Source organism: Typopeltis vanoorti, chromosome 23, assembly GCF_054136105.1.
Source record: "Typopeltis vanoorti isolate ZY-2024b chromosome 23, IOZ_Tvanoo_1.0, whole genome shotgun sequence".
Lineage (NCBI taxonomy): Eukaryota > Metazoa > Arthropoda > Arachnida > Uropygi > Thelyphonidae > Typopeltis > Typopeltis vanoorti.
The window spans coordinates 18384152-18404561 of record NC_143571.1 but is presented as its reverse complement, the minus strand read 5'-3'; the positions used below and the strand labels follow the sequence as shown (position 1 = coordinate 18404561).

The window sequence follows — 20410 nt, the reverse complement described above, 5'->3', positions numbered from 1 at the left end:
TATTTTCAACATCATAACCATCATAGAAAGATATCTAGAAAAACAAAAATATGGGTACCTCTGCTTCATAGATTACAAAAAGGCATTTTGACAATATTCAACATGAGCAATTAATTGAAATCCTTTCAAAAATAAGCATGGATGGAAAAGACATTAGACTAATAACTAATCTTTACCAGGAACAGACTGCATTTTTGAGAATAAATGGAGAGACCTCAGAAGAATTCTCAGTTCAGAAAGGTGTGAGACAAGGTTGTGTCTTTTCTCTGATTCTCTTTAACCTATACACCAAAGAAATATTTAACACGTTCGCTTCCAACTATGAGTATACTCTAGTTGGTAAACCAGCTACACAAGCCAGCTACGAGTATACTCATATGACGCTTATCGCCGGCAACGAGATTACTGTACTGACCTTGAAGAAGTGAAAATGCTTGGCTTGTGGAGCTAGCATCAAAACTGCGTATTCTCATAGATGGTATATGATCTGCACAAGCCAACTACGAGTATACGCATATGACGCTTACCGCCAGCAATGAGATTACTGTACTGACCTTGAAGAAGTGAAATTGCTCGGTGTACGGGAACAGACTATGCCAAAGTAGTGTAGCAGCGAACGTGTTAATAAAGTTAGTAATCCCAAAGGAATCACTGTGGGGAGCAGAAATATTAATAACCTAAGATATGCAGATGATGCGGTTCTTCCAGCTGAAAACAAATATGTGACCTCAAGATTCTTATAGATGAAACCCTAAGTCCAGCGAACAGCATGCCCTCAGTATCAACTTTAAAAAAACAAAAATCATAATAATTTCAAGAGAAAAGGAAATACCAAAAATAGACATCAATATAAAAGGAAATAAATTAGAACAGGTGCAAACATACATATACCTCAGACACTTGATCACAGAGAATGGCAGGACAGAAGATGAAATTAGAAAAAGGATTGAAATCACAAGGTCAACTTTCAATAATATGAAAAATCGACTGACATCTAGAGAATTAAATCTGAGAACAAGACTAAGAATCTCCAAATGTTACATGTGGTCCACATTATATGGAGTAGAGACTGGAGGCCTTTGAAATGTGGATGCTACTAAGAATTATGAGGATATCATGGAAAGACGAAGAGCTACTAGAGATGATAGGTGAAAACAAAAGCCTGATAAAAGAAATTAAAAAGGGAAAAGTCAGCTATTTCAGACATTCTTAGACATAACTGCTTACAAAGGACACTTCTCAAAGGAACTGTTGAGGGAAAGAGAAGGAGAGGAAGACAAAGACTGGAGCAGATGAAAAATATAGAAGACTGAACCTATCTCTCATATGAGGAATGCAACAGAGATGCAGAATAGAACATGCTGAAGACACATTGTAGTTGATCTCCTGGAGAGAGAGAGAGAGAGAGAGGACACCTGACAGGACACTTTGCAATGTTGCAGTAGCAACCCCCACTCCCATGCCCATTCACTTAATCTATTCATCTCTTGTAAAGTCACAACAATTGTGTTACTCCTCATAGTTATTCCCAACCCTGCAAACAACTGAATATCCCAATTCAAAATTTCTCAAATATCATTATCACGCCGCAAGTTAAGCAGCAATGACCTTAAAACAGACCCTTGAGGCATGCCACTAGTTACTTTCCTCTTTTAGGACATTGCTCCCTATATACAACTTGCTGATATCTGTTCACATGGCCTCCAATCCAACACACTAATCTATTATCCAACCCCATCCATTCCAATTTAATTATCATTTTATTATATGGCAATCTACCAAAATTTACAAAATCTAAGTATGCCACTATGTATGTCTCTCCCCGGTCCAATGCACCTATCATCTTATTGTAATAAGTAAGCAGATTACTAAAACGTGATCTTTCATTAGCAAACCAATGCTATCCATCAATGAGAATGCCATTGTTGTTATTCAACTCGGTTCTGAATCTTGGCCCTCACTTCTCCAGCACTTTAACCACATCACATGACCAACAGATTGCCCTATAATTTAATACTTCAGTCTTGTTGTTTCCCCCTTATGAAGTGTTACAGTCTTGCCTTCCTTCCACTCCTTTGGTCTGTGACCCATTGTAATACTTATAATAAACAAGTATATTTAATATAAGTCTTTGGTTTAAACTTCCACAGATGTCAACTCCCTGGCACATTCCCTCAAAAAAAAATGCTGATATATCAACAAGTCTCCTATATCTTATTAACGTTAAGTTTACTCAATTCCCCACATATTCCCTGCTCACTCAGAGTCAGTCTCTCTTCGTCTGTTTCCACTGTCTTTAAATGCTGCATGACATCACATTCACGAGGATGAAATATCTTTACGAATCATTTAATATCTCAACTACATGTGCCATAGTAGTTATCCTTTACTATTTCACCAACCAATATCATCATTCCAGTCATTCTTTCTTCTTCTGGCTGCATATGGAAAGAATGCCATAGGATTTTTTTGGCTTACCTAACTGCTTCACATACTGCACTTTTGCAGTCCTTACCAACCAAGTCACCTTCGTTGCCTGTTTCTTGAACTCCTCACGTAACTGATAATTACTGCTCAGATCAGTTTGAAAGCATCAGTTCTTGTCTTATAATGCCTTCTTTCTTCAAATTGTATATGTAATCTCTTATTTAACTTATTTAACTTGGCTCTTCAAATACATTTTTATGTCCAACTGCGATACAGTGGCAAGCTGTCTCCTGAGCTTTTCATAATCATCATATTTGTAGTTCCATATATATTTTTTCCTCGCAGAAGTCCTGATATAGCTGGCAAAGTGTTAACCTGGCACCCAGGTTATCACTTTGTGATTTCTCTTCCACCAGAGGAAGATTTGACATCTCATTTATAATGACATCCTCAGATATGATTATCAAATCCAAGATTCTTGAATTTCAGTTGCCTTCTTTTACATGCTGCTTAAGGTGATTGATCCGCATAAACTCAAGAAATATTAGTTTCTAGTCTTCTGGATGCTACCTCATCATCCCAATCTATGTTACCATAATTAAAATTGCCTTTTTCCTATTTGCCTTGCTAATTAGCTTATGCATTTCATTGTCACTGCCCTGCAGGGTACCACATCTGTGGTAACATCCAACTATATATTTCATTCTATCCACCTCTACTTCATGCCATACTGCCTCAAAACCATTGCTACTATTCCCCCCTCCCCTTGCATCACCCCATGGCACAAGAACAATCTTTTTTGTGTCATCAATACCACTAAACTTCCTTTTAGCCTTTTCTGTCTTCATGAAAAATATCATACTCTTTTACCTCTATTCCTGTCAGAATATCATCTTCATCCAACCATGTCTCACTTATTCTAACAATTTTTTGGGTGAATGAACTCAACCAATGCAACAATTTTGTTTTCTTATTTCTGATACGTCCAGCATTTGTATACAAAACATAGCAGTTCATTTCTGAGTTGATTGATAACAAGTTCCACTGATACTACTTCTCAAATGACTCCTCCTTCCTTCACCCCAGCTATTTCTCTATCTCATTACCTCTCCCAAAATCCTCTCCAGATCCAAATATCCCTGGTCCCACATCTCAGGCTGTCCTATTTTTTTCTTGTCTACTTACACATTCCCTTCCTCTTCCAGCATCAACCTTTCTCACACTGTCTCTCCCTGTTCCCCCATTTCCCCTGTTTGTTGGTTCTCCTGTTCTCTCATTCTCCTCACTTCTTCATTCTTAAACACTCTTTCAGTTTCTGCTTCATTACTTTTCTGCTCTTCCACATTCCTTCTTATTTGCTCAGATCCGTTTTCCAAAGTCATTACTCTTCTGTACAACAGCAGCAGCAGCCTCTCCAGATAACTCGCACCAAAACTGTTTAAATGCATTACATCACTCTGATACAGTTCATTCATCCCTCAAACTCATTTAGGGTGAAAGGCATTTATCAGATTAATGCAGAAAATATTGTAATACAGAGTGGCGAGAGGGGCAGATTCTTTTTTTTTTTTTTTTTTTAATCACTATAGGCATATGAGATAGTGTATGGCATTTATTGATTTTTAAGAGATATTGTATTTTCAAGAACAGAGAGAACAGAAGGGAGATTTACTCATGATAATAGAAAAATTTCAAAAATCAGAAGTTCAACTTAAACTATATGAGAGAAATATATAATCATTACTGCTGCAGGTTGAAGGAGTGCAAAAGATAATGTAATTGGAATAAACTGGGTTAGTTAACTCTAACTGATACAGAGTGAAGTAATTGTTATGAGAGACTAGCTCTAGGTACATAGACTGAAAGGAGGAAATGACACAAGGGAAAAGAGGAAGAAAACAGAATTTATGGCTACTGAGAAATTATTATTAATGATTTTCTGAGGAATCCAAGGGTTCATTGGAGGAGGGCCCATTTAGCCATTCAAATAGCCCATCATACTTTTCCTTGAACATATTGAAAGTAATGCTCACAACATCTAATGGTAGCCCATTCAATACCACTTGCCATGAGAAGAACCCAGATCTCATGGATTTGTGGTTTGGAAGCACATGAAGTCTAGGTTATTCTCATGGTGAGTGGTGATTGTGTGGAATGTGCTACCATTAGATGTTGTGAGTGCAACTTTTGATGGCATCCAGCAATGATCTCAAATTCTTGCTCCACTGTCCACATGCTGCAAAAATCTTACTTGTGTGTATATATGAGATGAGCAATGGAAAAGCCAATTTGATGAAAATAACATTTATTTGAATATTTTGAGAACTACACCTGAGGAAAAAAATGCAATAATTGAAATAATATAGTGTGATATTTCTAATTTTAATCAGTGATATACATATTTATCTTGAAATGAAGGTTTTTTTTTTATAACAATAGAAAGGCTATTGAATTATCTTAATTTTGAAAAATTGAATCAATCTCTGAAGAGTTGCAAAAAGTTCTCAAGAGCAGCATTACACCTCCCAAGCTGCTGGCTGACACCTGGCCTATATTGTAAGATTAACTTGCTAACTTGCATATTTCTATTATATATACTCCCATCTATTCCTGAAACTTTGAAGACCATGTTCCCTCAATTTGTCATCATGTGCAAAATTCCATAGGCTAGTTATCATCTTGATTAATACCATTGAAACTTTTCAACTATCATCCCATCTCCTTGGAACCCAGCTGACCATATCTACACACAGTAGCTTAGATATAATTGTATGGGAGAATAGCTTCTTTACAACAACAAGCTAGTGTTTTCTTTAAGAGAGCAGTTATCCAATAAGTGGAATTTACTACCTTTGCAATGTGGTATTTGAACTTTAATAACTAATAACACCCAAGACCCTAGATTTTCACTGAATATTGCAATAAATTCCTATTAATATGATGGAGAGCACTGTACCTACAGTGCTCTCCATCTAAGATGCATGGAGAACACTGTAGGTAGAGTATCATATTAATAAGAATTTCTTGCACTTGGTAATACTGAACTGATATTCATTGTCATATAACCAATCTGTCAAACTAACCTGCAGATTTGACATCGTACGAACTCATCCCCCCCATCCCTCCAGTCAATCTCTTCTTCATATTGCCTTGTTTCACCCTCCAAATGCTTCATTTCACTTTTCACGCACCAAATTATTTATTTATTTTAAATAGTACATATCATTATCAATATTGTTTACATCTGCGCTTGTAATAAGATTTCTTTTTATTTTAGAATAATTTTAGTTGTTCTCTTTCAGCGTGTCCTAATGGTACATATGGTTGGTACTGTCAGCAGAAATGCAACTGCTTAAATGGAGGAGTTTGCCGTCCTAGTGATGGTTTATGCCAGTGTCCAGCAGGTTGGATGGGAGGTAGATGTTCAGAAGGTTAGTACAGTTGCTAATCATATATTATTGAGTTTTCATTCTTTATAGTTTAAAAGTTTTAAACTGAAAAGGATTTCTGGTATTACTTTCAGTATGAATCACAATGATAAAAAAGCTAATTAAAATTGTTTAATTCAACGTTTCCTTATCTCTACTTCATCAGAAATGAAATATTTTAATTTGATAAAAAAAAAAAAAACATATTAACAGATTGATTCCTAAACTGCATGCATATATATATATATATATATATATATATATATATAGAATTGTCATTAAATTGCTGGTGCCATAATGCACACTACTATATATTTGCAGGCCTGATTGGCCAAGTGGTTAGCGGTTCCACTCTGTAGCCAAAAGGCTGCGGATTTGAATCCTGCTGTGGGCATGGATGTTTGCGATTGTCTGTGAAATTACTAGTGGTAGTGGTGGGTGGTAGATGGTGTTGGTGTAGATGATGGGGATTTGCCGTAGTTGGTGGATTTGAGTGGTGGAGATTTGTGGAATGGGTGCCCTCTCTCGATGAGTCTTTGGACTCCTTGGAGTTGTCACATAATAATAATGTATAAATAAACTCCCAGATTAGGTCTTTATATGTATGCTGATTGCAGTTGTTTTAACATATTTATTTATTCATATGGAGTTTCTTCCCTTTTCTCCCCCATCCCTATTGGGGCGAGTTGAGTCCCCTCATGGGGGGGGGTAAGTATTTATGGCTGTAGATCCATGTGTGTTCACGGGGCTGGTTTGCCTGCTTGCAGGATGAAAAACCCCAGATAAACTGGGGGGAAAAACCCTGCTGTCCACACCCAAGACCGGCTAACTTGGCTATGGATGAGGAAGATCCTTAAGCTCCTCACGTCGGCGACGGGAACCGAACCTAGGACACTCCTTCCGCAGGAATATGGTTGCAAAGTGCAAAGCCACTAGGCTAACCACGTGGATGTTTTAACATAAAGCCTTGATTTTTGGAGTACTGTGATGGAAATGTGTTATTTCAGAAGTTTCTTTGAATATCTGAATATATACATACAACATATTTTGAGTTGCCAAAGTACCTGATGTTTTTCATTGGTAATATGGAAAGCCAGGCCATATTTGTGCACTCTCCTTTTCTTTACATCTTTAATGTGTTCTCTCATGTGAATCTTTCCCAGGCATCTCATACTTTTTTGCAGTTAGATGGTAAGCAGTTCAGTGTCTCCTGCAACATATTGGCTGTGAAAAAAAATATGAGTTTCAGTGTTAATTGTTATCAATATATTATAACTTTAGTGTAATTTTAACATAGTTTTAGTTTGGTTTGGTTGATTGAATGTGGTGTGCTTGTGTTTCATAGTTAATTTATTTGAAGCAACTTTTCAGAATAAGGGATCAGATTATGGGATATGCCAGGTGGCATTTCTCTGGAAAGTTTGTATAAAGAAGGCTCCTGGTCCAGATAAGTTTTTTTTTTTTTTTTAGACTAATTAATTGTAAATAAGTGTGTGTTCGTCTGTAAGGCTTGCAGTAGAAGTTGTGCTCTTGTATTGTTTGTAGTGTGTGGGCTTGTTTGTTTAACTTTGTTTACTATTGTTAAAATCATTAAACTTAGCACACTGATACAACATGACAGTGAAATCGTTGCGCAGATCTTCACAAAAGAAGAATAAAAGTAGACTGCATAGATTTCTCAAAAATGGTATGGTGCAGTGAATGTAATATGTATGCATTGGAAGATGTCACAGATATTTATGTAGAGAGGCTGAATAAGAGAAAAGAATGAGTGTGGGTATGTAGGAAATGCAATATTTCTGATGGAACATGAAGCTTGCTTAAATATGAGTTTAAATAGTTTAAATACCAGTAGGTAACAGTGCATTGTAACTGACCTGGCAATTGAAGATTGTGTGAATGTTCAGAGATTGTGTGGAAATGATAGCATGGAAAAAAAAGTTTGATTGACGATAAAGCAGGTGATAATTTACATGCATAGCAAGGTGATGAGTAGGATTGACAAAAACAAGGGTGGGTGGGTGACTGGCAATAAAATAGCGAGAGCAAGTGATAGCAAAAAAAAAATGCAAGATTTGAAAGGTGAGTTGGTGAAGATGAGGCAGATGTGAAGAGAATTGTAGATATGTATGGAAGAGTGAAAAAGATGAAAACAAATGATGTTGATATGAAAAATGGTAACAAAAGAACCACGAGTGGGTTGTATGTCAATTCAATTATTAGAGATATGGTAAACGAGAAGATGCACAAGGTTTTCCTGGAGGTAAAATGAATAGAGTGATTGAGGCATTGGATATGAGGACTAAGCGAGCAAAGGAATTGTTAGTGGTAGTATGAGCAAATGATTTGATTGGGAACAAGGAGAATGTAAGATTGGATATCAGGAGGTTGTTGAGAAGGATAAAAGATAAGTCTGCTCTCCAGCCAAAAGGCTGCAGGTTTGAATCCTGCCATGGATGTTTGTGATTGTCTGTGAAAATACTAGCAGTGATAGATGACATTGGTGTAGCTGATGAAGATAGTTGCAGTTGTTAGAGTGGTGGAGATGGAGAGTTGGTGCCCTCCCTCGAGGTGTTACATAATAATAATAATAGCACGATAGGAAAGGTAGTCAGTATGTTGCCCAGGTATGACAGTGATGAGATGAGGCAGAGAGCAAGAATTATGAATGATATGTTGGCAGAAATGTGTGAAGAAAAAGGAGTGCAGTTTGTTAATGCATGGAATGAGTTTGAAGGAAGAATTGAACTCCATAAGAGTGATGCATCGGAATGGTTTTGGTACAAGTCATTTGGAGAGACTGCTGCTGGAAGGGAGAGTAATGAGTGTAGTAAATGAATCTGAGAATATAAGAAGAATGTGGGAGAGTAAGGAAGGAGAGATTGAAGTGGTGCTTATGAATGAAGAAGTAGGTAGCATCAGTGTAGAAAATGAGAGAACAATGTGTAAGATGAACAGGGAAATGGGGACACTCAGGATGGACAGGAGGACTCAGCATGAGAAAGGCTGATGCTCCAAGAGTATGAGAATGTGTGTGTAGACAAAAAAAGAAAAGGGGATGACCTGGGATGTAGGAGAAACAATTGGATTTGAAGAAGATTCTGGGATGAGTAAGGAGAAAAAGAAATGGCTTGAGGAATATATGGAGAAGTCGCATCTAATAAGTAGTATCAATGAAACTTGTTATAAATGTTTGTATACAAATGCTAGAAGTGTAAGAAACAAGACAAATGAAATGGTTGTATTGATTGGGTTTGTTCACCCAAAAATTGTCGGAATATGGTCGGATGAAGATGATATCCTGACAGGGATAGCGATGGAAAGGTATGATGTACGACATGTGACAATTTAATTCGCAGAATCATCTTCTTCTGTAGCTTGTCCCACTTAAGTGGGGTTGCTGTTAATGATGCGTCTCCTCCACATCCTCCTGTCTTGGGCTGTCAGCACATCCATGCTCTTCATCCTCAAATCCTCTTCTACCAGCTCCCTCTATCTCTTCTTTGGCTGCCCACGCTTCCTCCTTCCTTGCACATCCATCTGCATGACCTTTCTTCCAACATATTTGTCCTCCCTCCTCATCACATGACCGAACCATCTCAACCTTGCCTCCTGTATCTTCGCTCCTAAGTTCGTCACTTTCACTGTTCCCCTCACATAGTCATTTCTCAGACGATCCTTTCTGGTCACAGTGCACATCCACCTAAGCATTCTCATCTCTGCTACCTCCATCCTGCTAATGTTATTTTTCCTCAGGGCCACAGTTTCCATAGCATACGTCAGGGGTGTTCAACCTGTCGATCGTGATCAACCAGTCGATCGCATAGCGATTTTTGGTCGATCTCTTGTGTATTCCTCCTTACTTACAAATTTAATTAAAACTGAAAACATAATATTTTATTTATCATTATTTTGTATTATTTTTAATTTGCTTTAAGGGTATTGCTGTTGTTTATTTTTTTTTCGTTAAAATTGTCAAATCAGTAATTTTCTTCTGGGTAAATGAATTAATTTGGATCAGTGGAAGTCAAACAGCAAGCCGAGTGAATTTGATTATAAGCAAAGTGTAAAAACTCGATTGTAGCTTAAATATTAAATATTCCAAAGCACATTACATCGATTTTTTACTTACGTTAAGTCCCATGTGAATATTGTAAAAAAATAAACTTTGTCTCAGTATAGTTTGTATTAGATGTTTTTGTAAATAACTCTTTTGAAGCTAACTGTATATACTGCTTTAATAAGAATATGTTAGACTGTTAAAAACAAAGGCAATGTTTTTGTAAGCTGTACATGGCAGCATTAGAATGAGAATGAGAAGGGTGATCATTATGGGTGACTGAAGAGAGTGATTGAAGTACTCGATATGAGAGGTAGCATGCAAGGTAGTAAGTGGTTGAGATGAATGATTTGGTTGGGAATCTGGAGAATTTTGAGATCAGATATCAGGAGATTATTGAGGAGAGTGAAAGACAACAGTGTGGTAGGAAGGATAGTTTGTGTGTTGCCCAGGTATGACAATGATGAGTTGTGGCAGAGAGCAAAGATCTTGAATGGAATGTCAGCAGAAATGTGTGAAGAGAAAGGAATGAAGTTTGGAAACACGTGGGATGAGTTTGAGTGACAAATGGAACTGTATAAGAGCGACAAACTGCATCTGAATGGTTTTGGAGTGAGGCATTTGAGAAAGTTGCTGCTACTGGAAGTAAGTGTAATGAGTGATGTAAACAAGGGATCAATGGAAGTCTTTTATCAGTGAGAAGTTTGTGGATGTATGACATGTGTTTAAGGGAAGAATGAAATTATACAGGTGTGATGGATTGCATTTAAATGACTTTGGAGTGAGTGTACTAACTGAGTCACTCTTCTGGTTTGTTCTTTATACTCTTCATGTGACTGATTATTACTATTATTCATCTTGTACTTCTTCCAAAGTACTTTCTTTTTCCAGATTTCATGCTTAATCAGGCAAATTGGCAAGCAGGGGTGAAAAAAAAAGGGGAATCCATGACAGTTCCTTCTATCTGTTTGTAAATTTTGTTCTTCCAAGAAAAATATCCAGAATAGATGGCAAAGAAAAGAAATCTGTGGTATTGGAAGGTTTTTTAAAGAGTGTTAAGGTGTCATTCAAGAGAATATTGATGAATTAGGTGATGTCAATACGTCTGTATTATTTAATGGTAGATTCTCAATAGAAGTTTTAAAATGAATAGGGTTTGTTTATGTAGAATGTGGTATGACCAAAGAGGATGGGATGGGATGGGTGGAGGGTAAGAGTTAGTTATTTTTTATTTTTATGGTGCAAAAACATCAAAGGTCATGCTGCACCAGGACACAGGTTACAGCAGTACATATGGTGAACAGTTAGTAGGACAATCACAAACATCCATATCCCTAGCAGAATTTGAATCTGCAGCCTCTTAGATGGAGAGTGGGTATGCTAACCACTTGGCCAACCAGGTTGGCTGGGATAAGAGAACTCACTGTTTTGATTTATGTAATAAATTAGCATGGGGAAATCAGTGGCATCTGCTATAGGTCTTTGGGAGGTGGGGACAAGAACCGAAAAGTTCAAGTTTTTTCATAATGTTAGGAGGCCAGGAAGATACTTTTTTTGAGTAGACTTTTTAATTTTTTAATCTGAGTTTGAGTGTGGGATGTAGGTAAAGTGGCCTTGGAGAATAATATCCATTTTACAATGTATCCAGTAATAACTATACTGTTATCTTTTCATAGCTATCTGAAAGAATTGAGTTGGCCAGATGTTAGATTTCTTTTCAGAGACAGAGACCGAGAAAGTATATTTGCAACATCAAGTCTGATGCTGTTAGCGAACAAAGAAAGAGCCTGAAAAAAGAGTATTCTAAGTTCAATTCTAGTTGTCAACTAGAGGAACTTTTTTTAAGCTTTTCTTTGACATATTCCTCAGTTATTCAGTCTCTGGAATGGATAAGTAGGGTTTTCCCTCCCAGAAACTCAAGTTTTTAATCCTGTAACTCATGAACATTGACCATTTTTGAACGATAATATATTGTATTAGGGTTAGAAACCACAAGATCATAACAGTTGTCTGCCATACTTTCTTCATAAAATGCCATCAGACCATTGTTAATTTGGGATAACTATCTCTGATTGACTGAGGATGGAGATTAACTACCTCTCGGTCTCCGAAAGTTAGATAGGATTAAATTGACCTCCTCCTCTGTTTAGGGAATAAAAATCATTAGTGATTTTTAAAAAAATATTTTTAATGGAATCCTATATGATAGTTGTTTAACCTACAGTATACAGGTTGAGTATCTTTCATTAACAATACTAATGAGGAATTACTAATTATTAGTATTGCTAATGGACAGAAATTTGAGAAAGAAGAAGCTTGTTCATATTTAATTTGAAAATTAAGAAATATATCAGAAGGGATAGCTGTTCTAAGGAGAGTAGTAGTAAATGAATGAACAAAAAGGAAGAAATATTTGTTCTGTAAGTTTGGAGTTGAATGTGAGGAGATGTCAAGTAGTTGCTTTTCGTGTTTTATGCCAGTTTTAGAGGTTTTGTGGGAATTACTGATACCACATTTGATGATTGATAATTCCTTCAGCTGAATGTCTCTATGAAATAGGATGTTGAAAATTGATTAGAGATGAATCATTCACCTGTCTTTTCTGTGCTAAGTCAAGGATTTTCAGAAAGCATATAAGGCATCCATCTTTGATATGAGAACAGTATTATTAAGTGAGTGACCAGATTTGTGATTTCCAGAGAATTAATTTTTTGTTTTCCAGAGAAATAATTCAGCATCAGTTTTGGAAATGTTGATAAACTGCTTGCAACTATTTTGAGATCTAGCATAAGCTGAAAAGAATGATGGAGACTTCAATGAATTGAATGACATCATGGTTGGAAACAATGTGTACCAGAGTATCCAATTTGCACATAAGTAAAGACATTCTCAATTAAACTCTAATGTAAAACTTACATCACAGTTTCTAGTGACAAATTTTTTGCCCTAGTATCAAGGATGTCTTTCATATGAATTCAAAACTAAACATGTCACTGTGGTTGATAATAAAAATATTTCAACCACAAGTGAAGGAGAGGTGATATGATTGAGACTTTTGAACTGTTGAGAGGTGGTTACAGGGTTGACACTGGGGAGTTCTTTCACTTGGTTGAACAGCGGGAAGGAGTGATGACAAGAGGCCATCCCTGGAAGTTACGAAAGGAAACTGTGAGCAACAGGGTGAGGAGTGGTTTCTTTGCGTGGAGGGTGGTTGAACCGTGGAATGCATTGCCTGATGGAGTGGTGAGAGTGAGAATGGTCAACGAGTTTAAGGAATGGTATGATACTTTGTGTTTCTTAGGAAGTCCCCTCGATGAGTCTTGACAGACTTTATGTTCTTAGGAAGGACCTCCCACGATGAGTCTTTTGACTCCATGGAGGCCTGAATAATAATAATAATAATAAAGTGAATATAATAGAGAATACAGTCCAAACTGCTCAAATGTCCTAATGACATTTTTATATATATCATAAAAATTAACTGTGTGGGGGGAACAATTTCCTATAAAGGGGATAACTTAATTCCACCATATCTCTTTGGAATGAGGATCTAGCAAGGTTTCATGGCTTTTTATACAGCTTCCATAAGGAAATGGCTACTATATAGGACTTTAGTCTCCCCCCTTCCCCCCACACACACACACAGAATCCTATATTTGGAGGAGATAATATGTTATATGTTCAACAAATCCAGATCATTCCAACTCATGGAATCTAATGTAGTTCTAGGTGTTCATCATAATCAACAGCCATGGATCTCTTGAATTAGGATAAACTACAGATTCAAGAAATTTGATGGATAGCAGTGTATGCCAGAGGAGAGAGTTTTCCTTTGCAGAACTTAGAAAGGAGGATAGTTTAATTGGATGAAAAGACACTCTAAGACCAATAGAAATCTGGAGATTCATTCTGAGACACTTTGACATATGGGATGGTGATCTGGTTGACAACTTCTCGAGAAAATGGGGATGAGGATAACTCCATAACTGTTAAAGATCTTCTAAAGCCTCAGTGAAGCTGTTATACAACAAGGCAGTTTTGATAAAATCTATTTTCTGTCTTTAGGAAATAGATTTTATGTGTTTTATAGCAAGTTTAAAAAATGTTGTTAGGACATTAGAACAGTTTGGACCATGCTACTCTATTTTTTTCACTTGTGGTTGAATATAAATTCATTTTTTGATTTAGTTTGAAAAAAAAATCTAACCAAGAAAATGCAGCATAGAAATCATCTATTCTATGCCGGCAACATATGGACGATGTGAGTGGATCATTAAGTTTAATGAAATTAAAAGCAATGAATGAATGAATTAAACATTACTTTAATGACTCTACAATTTTGTTCTTGCCACAGAGATATCTTCAGGAATACATAAGAACTGTAATGTGCACACAAGCAACATCAGAACAAATGAACTGATTAGATTCTAGGCTAAGCCTAATGTTCTGTGAGAGGCACTTTCTATGGGTAGCATAAATTGTTGTACAGGAGATCTAATAATTAGTTACCCATATCTTAGGGAGTTTCACCCAACCATGTTTATTGAAGTTTAGCTAGTTTTTAATTAATATCACCCACTAATTCTTAAAAAAAAAAAAAAAAAAAACCTTTTCTGTTTATACTGCAGTGAAGCACAGTGATCGTAAAGTTGAATAACTTTATAATCACTGTGCTTCGCTGTAACCGTAAAGATGAATGTAATTTGTCTTTACAATTTACATTGTAATCTTTTTGTTCCTGCCAATTATGTATGGCATGAACAAAAAGACTTGATGAATCAGTTGTCTAGAACGTGTTCTAGAAAGGCCAAACTATTGTTATTTTCTTTTCCAATGGTGAATTAGATTCTAGGGCATGTTATCTGTTAAGATGGACAAACAATGTGTCAAATGTGTCTGAACCAGCCAAATGGAGAACACATTATCAGTATATCTTAGTTGGATAAAAGGTTTAAGAGTAGTAGAATCAAGGGCATCTTTTTCAAAATGTTTCATATAGAAACTGTCTAGGAGAAGTGAGAAGGGAAACCCAACTGCCATCATGTCCCCTCTTTTTCACCATCACTTAGTCTTTGAAGCCCACAGACCTTCAATCTATCCTCATATCCAGACTTCTTCATTCCTGTGAAATCCAGATGACCAGATCTACATGCACTTATTCAGATGTGGCCTTAAAAGCCATATAAAGAGGAATAATAACCTCCCAATTCCTGCTTGCCAGTGTGTTCTTCATCAACCAAGTAATGTGATGTACTGTTTTGGCCAGATTTGCAATATGTGCTGAAAACTTCAGTGCCCGATTTCCAGTCACCTCCAAAATCTTTAGCCTCATCAATTTCCTGCAGTTCAGTTCCATCAATGTAATGCGCACAGCTTGCATTCTCTTCATCCCAAAGTGCACTTGCACTGGGACACATTAAACTGTTAGCCATAATTCTTTGTCCATACTGCCAGTCTCTCTAAGTCATCTTGCAGGATCCCTGCATCATTTTCATTGACAATAGCTCTTTCTAGCTTTGCATCAGCAGCAAACAACTGATTATTTACCTTTAAATCATTTCCTTTATTACAGTTGTACAAATTAAATATTATCAGTGAACCAAGTACTCAGTCATGCAGTACACAACTAATTACCCAGCTTTTCCTGGATTCAATTCCCCCATATTCTACTCTCTGGTGTCTTTCCATACCACTCTCTTATTGAAATCACCAGATTCATATAATCCACATCTGCCACAGTTTATTAACAGTGCTTCATATGGCATTCTGTTCAATACCTTTACAAAGTCTGATATCACTTTGTAGGCATTTCCTCTATCCAACTCAGTTCACTTTATTATAAAAAGTGAACAAATTACTTGAGACCTAACTTTCACAAAACTATGCTCCACCCCCCCCCCCCAAACCTCAATAGATTATCATAACTTCTCCAATGCCTTAACTCACTCTTAAGATACCAATTGAAGCCTCATTTATGAGATGGAATTATTTTGCCCTACTTCCACTCCCTATTAACTTAACAGAACTGAGGTTTAAATTAAATAGCGCGGTCATCTGAGAAGCTGCCAATTTCCTTGCACACTCTTGTAATACATGGACTGATATTTCATCAAATTTCATAGCCATATTGTAAGAACCTTCAATCCATCTCCTTGTCTTCTCAGATTAGTCAGTGTCACATGTAGCACTGGAATATCTCCTGAATATGCCACTTGTGACATAGTACATATTATTAGAAACATAAAAGCACATAGAAATATGTTGGTTACTCTTGATATTTCAAAAGCATTTCAGCAGGTTTGAAATAAAGGCCAATAGCAGATGGATCTTTAACCACAGAGTTTGCAACTAATGCTGGGATACTGCAGGGCTGTATTCCCTTGCTTACTCTTTCTGTCTATATATCAAAAACCTTCTGTAGTGTTGATGATGGTTCATTGTACTCCTCTTTCTCATTTGACAACCCTTACACTACATTAATGAACATAACTAGTTGAATACTTCTACAACCCTAAATTCTGATCTCTGAACCAGGATGGCACTGTGATAACTTGTTATTTAGTGCTTGTGCAAAATTCAGTTCCATCTTATTTCTTGTTTAGACATGAAAAAAAAAGGAAAGAAAAGAAAGAGCCTTCCACCCTTTCTTTCTTTTTTTTGATGATTTCCATATCTTTATGCAAGATAAAATTTCCCTTCTTGGTATAGCACTAATCTTCAGCCTTTCTTGGCATAAATATATTATAAATTTAATCTTAGAAATGGCTATTTAAGCTAAGGTAAGCTATCAGCTAACCCCTTTTATTCCTTTATAGGGAGTCGGCCAGGCCGTTTTAACCCTATCTAGCTTTTCCAGAGTGGACAATTTTCATTCTCCATCTGTAGCCAATCAGAGATAGCTGGCTCAAGACTATCAATAATTATAAGTGGTAGCTGATGAACAGACTGGCAAACAAGTGCTACCATCTCTTAGTACCTAACCCTAACAGGATATGTTCTTGTCTGAAATAGTGTGGGTTCTATGGTTGATTTTCTTGAGTTTCCAGGAGGGGGAAAAAACCACTTGCATGTGTTAAAGATCTATTAACAACTCAGAAACCAGTCGAAGAAAGACTTAGAAAAAGTTCCTCCAGTTAGTGATAAGACTTGAACTTAAGTCTGTCTTTGGGTGGCCTAGCATAGAGACACTTCCATTTCCACTGAGCTACATAGGCTGTATACAACTATTTAACTTTATAAAAATTCCAATTTTGTCCAGTTCTCTAACAATATCCTTACAATTAGTGCTATGCCTCTACTAGTACCCTAAAAATTCTTGACTTATTATAATTAGTATCCAGTCACATGTATTTCCTAAAGTACAGTTTGCAGATCTATAAATCCTGTGATTAACTATTTCCATCTTTCTTTTCTGTATTCCATCCATCCATCCATGGTACTAATGTATTATACATTCAATAACCTTTCATGTGAAGAATTACCATTAAAAAAAGTAAATTAAACAACCAATAATAGAATATATTAAAGTTGAAATTTCCTGGTTCCTGCTGGTTGAAAGTATTCCAAGAAGCATCACTGTCATGGTGCCTCCATAGCACAATTGGAAGAACGTTGTGCTCTTTGAGTGCAACAGGCCTAAGTCCGATTCTCATTGTCATGAGAGGAATCTTTATATGGGTTTTTTTCAACTGAAGATGAGTTAGCCGATCTCATATGGAGGTAGTAGGGTTTTTTCTCCTGGAAACTCAGGTTTTTCATCCTGCATAGAGAAAAATTGGCTATTGAAAGGTTTTCACTTAGTTATACTATAAATTAACGATACCAAGAAATTATATACTTTGTTTAATCCTTTATGCAAGTATAAGCAAACAAAGTTTGCACCTGAAGTATCTTCAGGACAGGGGAAACTCGCATAAAGGTGGTATGAGTTCACATCACTTGTCTTGGTATCCCATAATGCAAAGCACATCTCCTTGCAGACATGCATAATGCTGTGCATTATGGGAAGGGTCACTACCCAGACTGGTTTCGACCTTTATTGAGGTCTCATCAGTGGGAGCCAGACCCAGAAGTAATACCAAGGTTGAAGTAATGCAGAAGTCATATTTTCGCATACGAGTTGCCAAAAGATGTAATACCTTATTATTATAATACTCTGGATTAGAGATAGGTAGTTGTTAAAAGTTTTTCACTTGCTTGGTTATACAGTAATCCCTCAATTAGTGCACCCCCGATTAGTTCGTTTTCGATTAGTGCGTCATTTTTTTTCGATACCCAAATTCGATTAGTGCACCTCTAAAATTCAATTAGTGCACCTATATACATCTTAAAAATAAATGTTACAGATTTTAAAAATTTTCTATCTATACATTTTTTTGGCTAACTATTTTAAAAAAAAACTCACCAGAATGAAATAATTTAGTTACCGATTTAAAACATTTTACAAAGTTATTTTTAATGGCATACTGCACTACATCCATGTACACCATGTTCCAAATTTTTACCCCAAAATTTATGTCGTCTGCTATAGTACACCCACAGATTCGAGACCCTTCAACACTTCTGCGCATGTCACAAAAAGGAGAATCCATTCTGATAATAGGGTAATCAATCTTCTGGGATGAGTTGTTTATTATTACACTTCGGAAAATTAACTTCTCTTTTATAATCATTGTAGTTTTTAATGTGGTAACTATTTTGCTTGTATAACAGTTGGGAAATTTTATCTATAAAGCATGTGATTTCACATGTTGGTGACCAATTCGCATGTCCTTCATTTCTTTCTTCCCTTCAATGATAACGTCCAAGAGTTAGTTAAATCTCATTCTGAAGAAGTGAGTGATTCCGACCTGCTAAATTTAGATGCACAGTGGGAAGATCCCGAAGAATACGAAGAAAATTTAACTACTGATAGTCAGCCAAAAGAGATTTCACAGAAACAATTTGAAAATATTTTTCGTACAATCGAAGTTTTTAAGCAGCGATGCTTAGAGGCTGATCGTGATGAAGAGAGAAGTAGTAACATTTGCAGAAGAGTGGAAGATTCAATAGGGCCATACCATCAGTTGTATGCAAGAAACAGAAACAAAATGCCTGCCAAACTATGTTAGCTCAATTTTTTGTTAAGAAGTAGAATAATAAATTTATATTCTGAATATTTTTTATTGTCTTTCAGCTTCATGGTTTTCCTTTAACTAGACCCTGAGACAAACCCTAATTCTTTTATAAAAAAAAAAATTAAGGGTCAAAAAAGAAATTTGAGGAACAAATTATTCATTTTCCCATAGGTTATTATATTCGATTAGTGCATTTTCGATTAATGCACCTGTTTTAAAGAACACATTAGGCACACTAATCGAGGGATTGCTATACTATTAATTAAAGATACCAAGTGTAAGCAAACAAAGTTTGCACCTGAAGTATTTTCAGGACTAGGGCAACTCGTGGTAAAGGTGGTGTGAAAATATGAACTTCTGCATTACTTCAACCTTGGTATCACCTCTGGGTCTGGCTCCCACTGATGAGACCTCAATAAAGTTCGAAACTAGTCTGGATAGTGACCTTCCCATAATGCATAGCATTATACATGTCTGCAAGGAGGTGTGTTTTGAATTATGGGATACTAAGGCAAGTGAAGTGAAGTCATACCACCTTTACCATGAGTTGCCCCAGTTGTGAAAATACTTAAAGTGCAAACTTTGATGCATACATTTGGATAAAGTTTTAAACCAAGTATATAATTTCTTGGTATCTTTAATTTTTAGAAAAATAGGCCTTGAGAGCACATGCAATTTACAGACAAAAAATACTAGTGGTGGTTAGCAGTAAATGCCGTTAGTGTAGGTGATGATGATACTAGCAGTTCGCTGTAATTGATGGATGGAGTGGTAGTGGAGATGGAGAGTTGTAGAGTAGGTGCCCTCTCTCGATGAGTCTTTAGACTCCTCAGAGGCATCATGTAATAATCATAATAATAGTAATTGTCATAACTCAGGCTCAAATAATATTTTTACTCATGCATTAATTTTCTAATTGAAAATCTTTTTAATTACTAGTGTTTAAATACTTTAGTGGGTACATGTGTTGTATATTGATTTTTGACAGTATGTCCTGAAGGCTACTATGGAGAACACTGTATGCAGATTTGTCAATGTTTAGGTGAAAATGTTGAATGTAATCCAGTTTTTGGTTGTACTTGCAAGCATGGATATTCTGGAGACAATTGTGATATATGTAAGTAAGCATTAATATTTGTTATACTGCTCATGGAATTCACTCAGAAAATATTAATGATGGAAAATTGTTCTGTTACTTCCAGGGTGACCTAGCAATGCATTCAGAAGAATGACAATTTAAATTTCATCCGGAATGTCTTTTTAATTGAAAATGAGTTAGCTAATCGTATGGTATTTTTAGAGTTCTTTATTCCCTGAAAAACAAATAATCTACAGAAAACAATCAATTAACTTTAGTTGCTTTGGCATTATCCTAAATA

The 20410-nt window shown here is 36.2% G+C and overlaps 1 protein-coding gene across 13 annotated transcripts in view; it reads left to right on the top strand.

The window, feature by feature from the left end:
• LOC150093662 (uncharacterized) overlaps positions 1 to 20410 on the top strand; it is a 442983-nt gene that overhangs the window by 347718 nt on the left and 74855 nt on the right. For all 13 annotated transcript variants that reach the window (XR_016550305.1, XR_016550303.1, XR_016550304.1 and 10 more), the window contains 2 exons: positions 5730 to 5858; positions 20020 to 20148. Coding sequence is in view for 9 of the 13 variants with exons in the window: in XM_090412731.1 (XP_090268857.1) it covers positions 5730 to 5858; positions 20020 to 20148 (258 nt within the window). In the remaining 4 variants the exon portion in view is untranslated. The remainder of the gene's footprint in view (positions 1 to 5729; positions 5859 to 20019; positions 20149 to 20410) is intronic.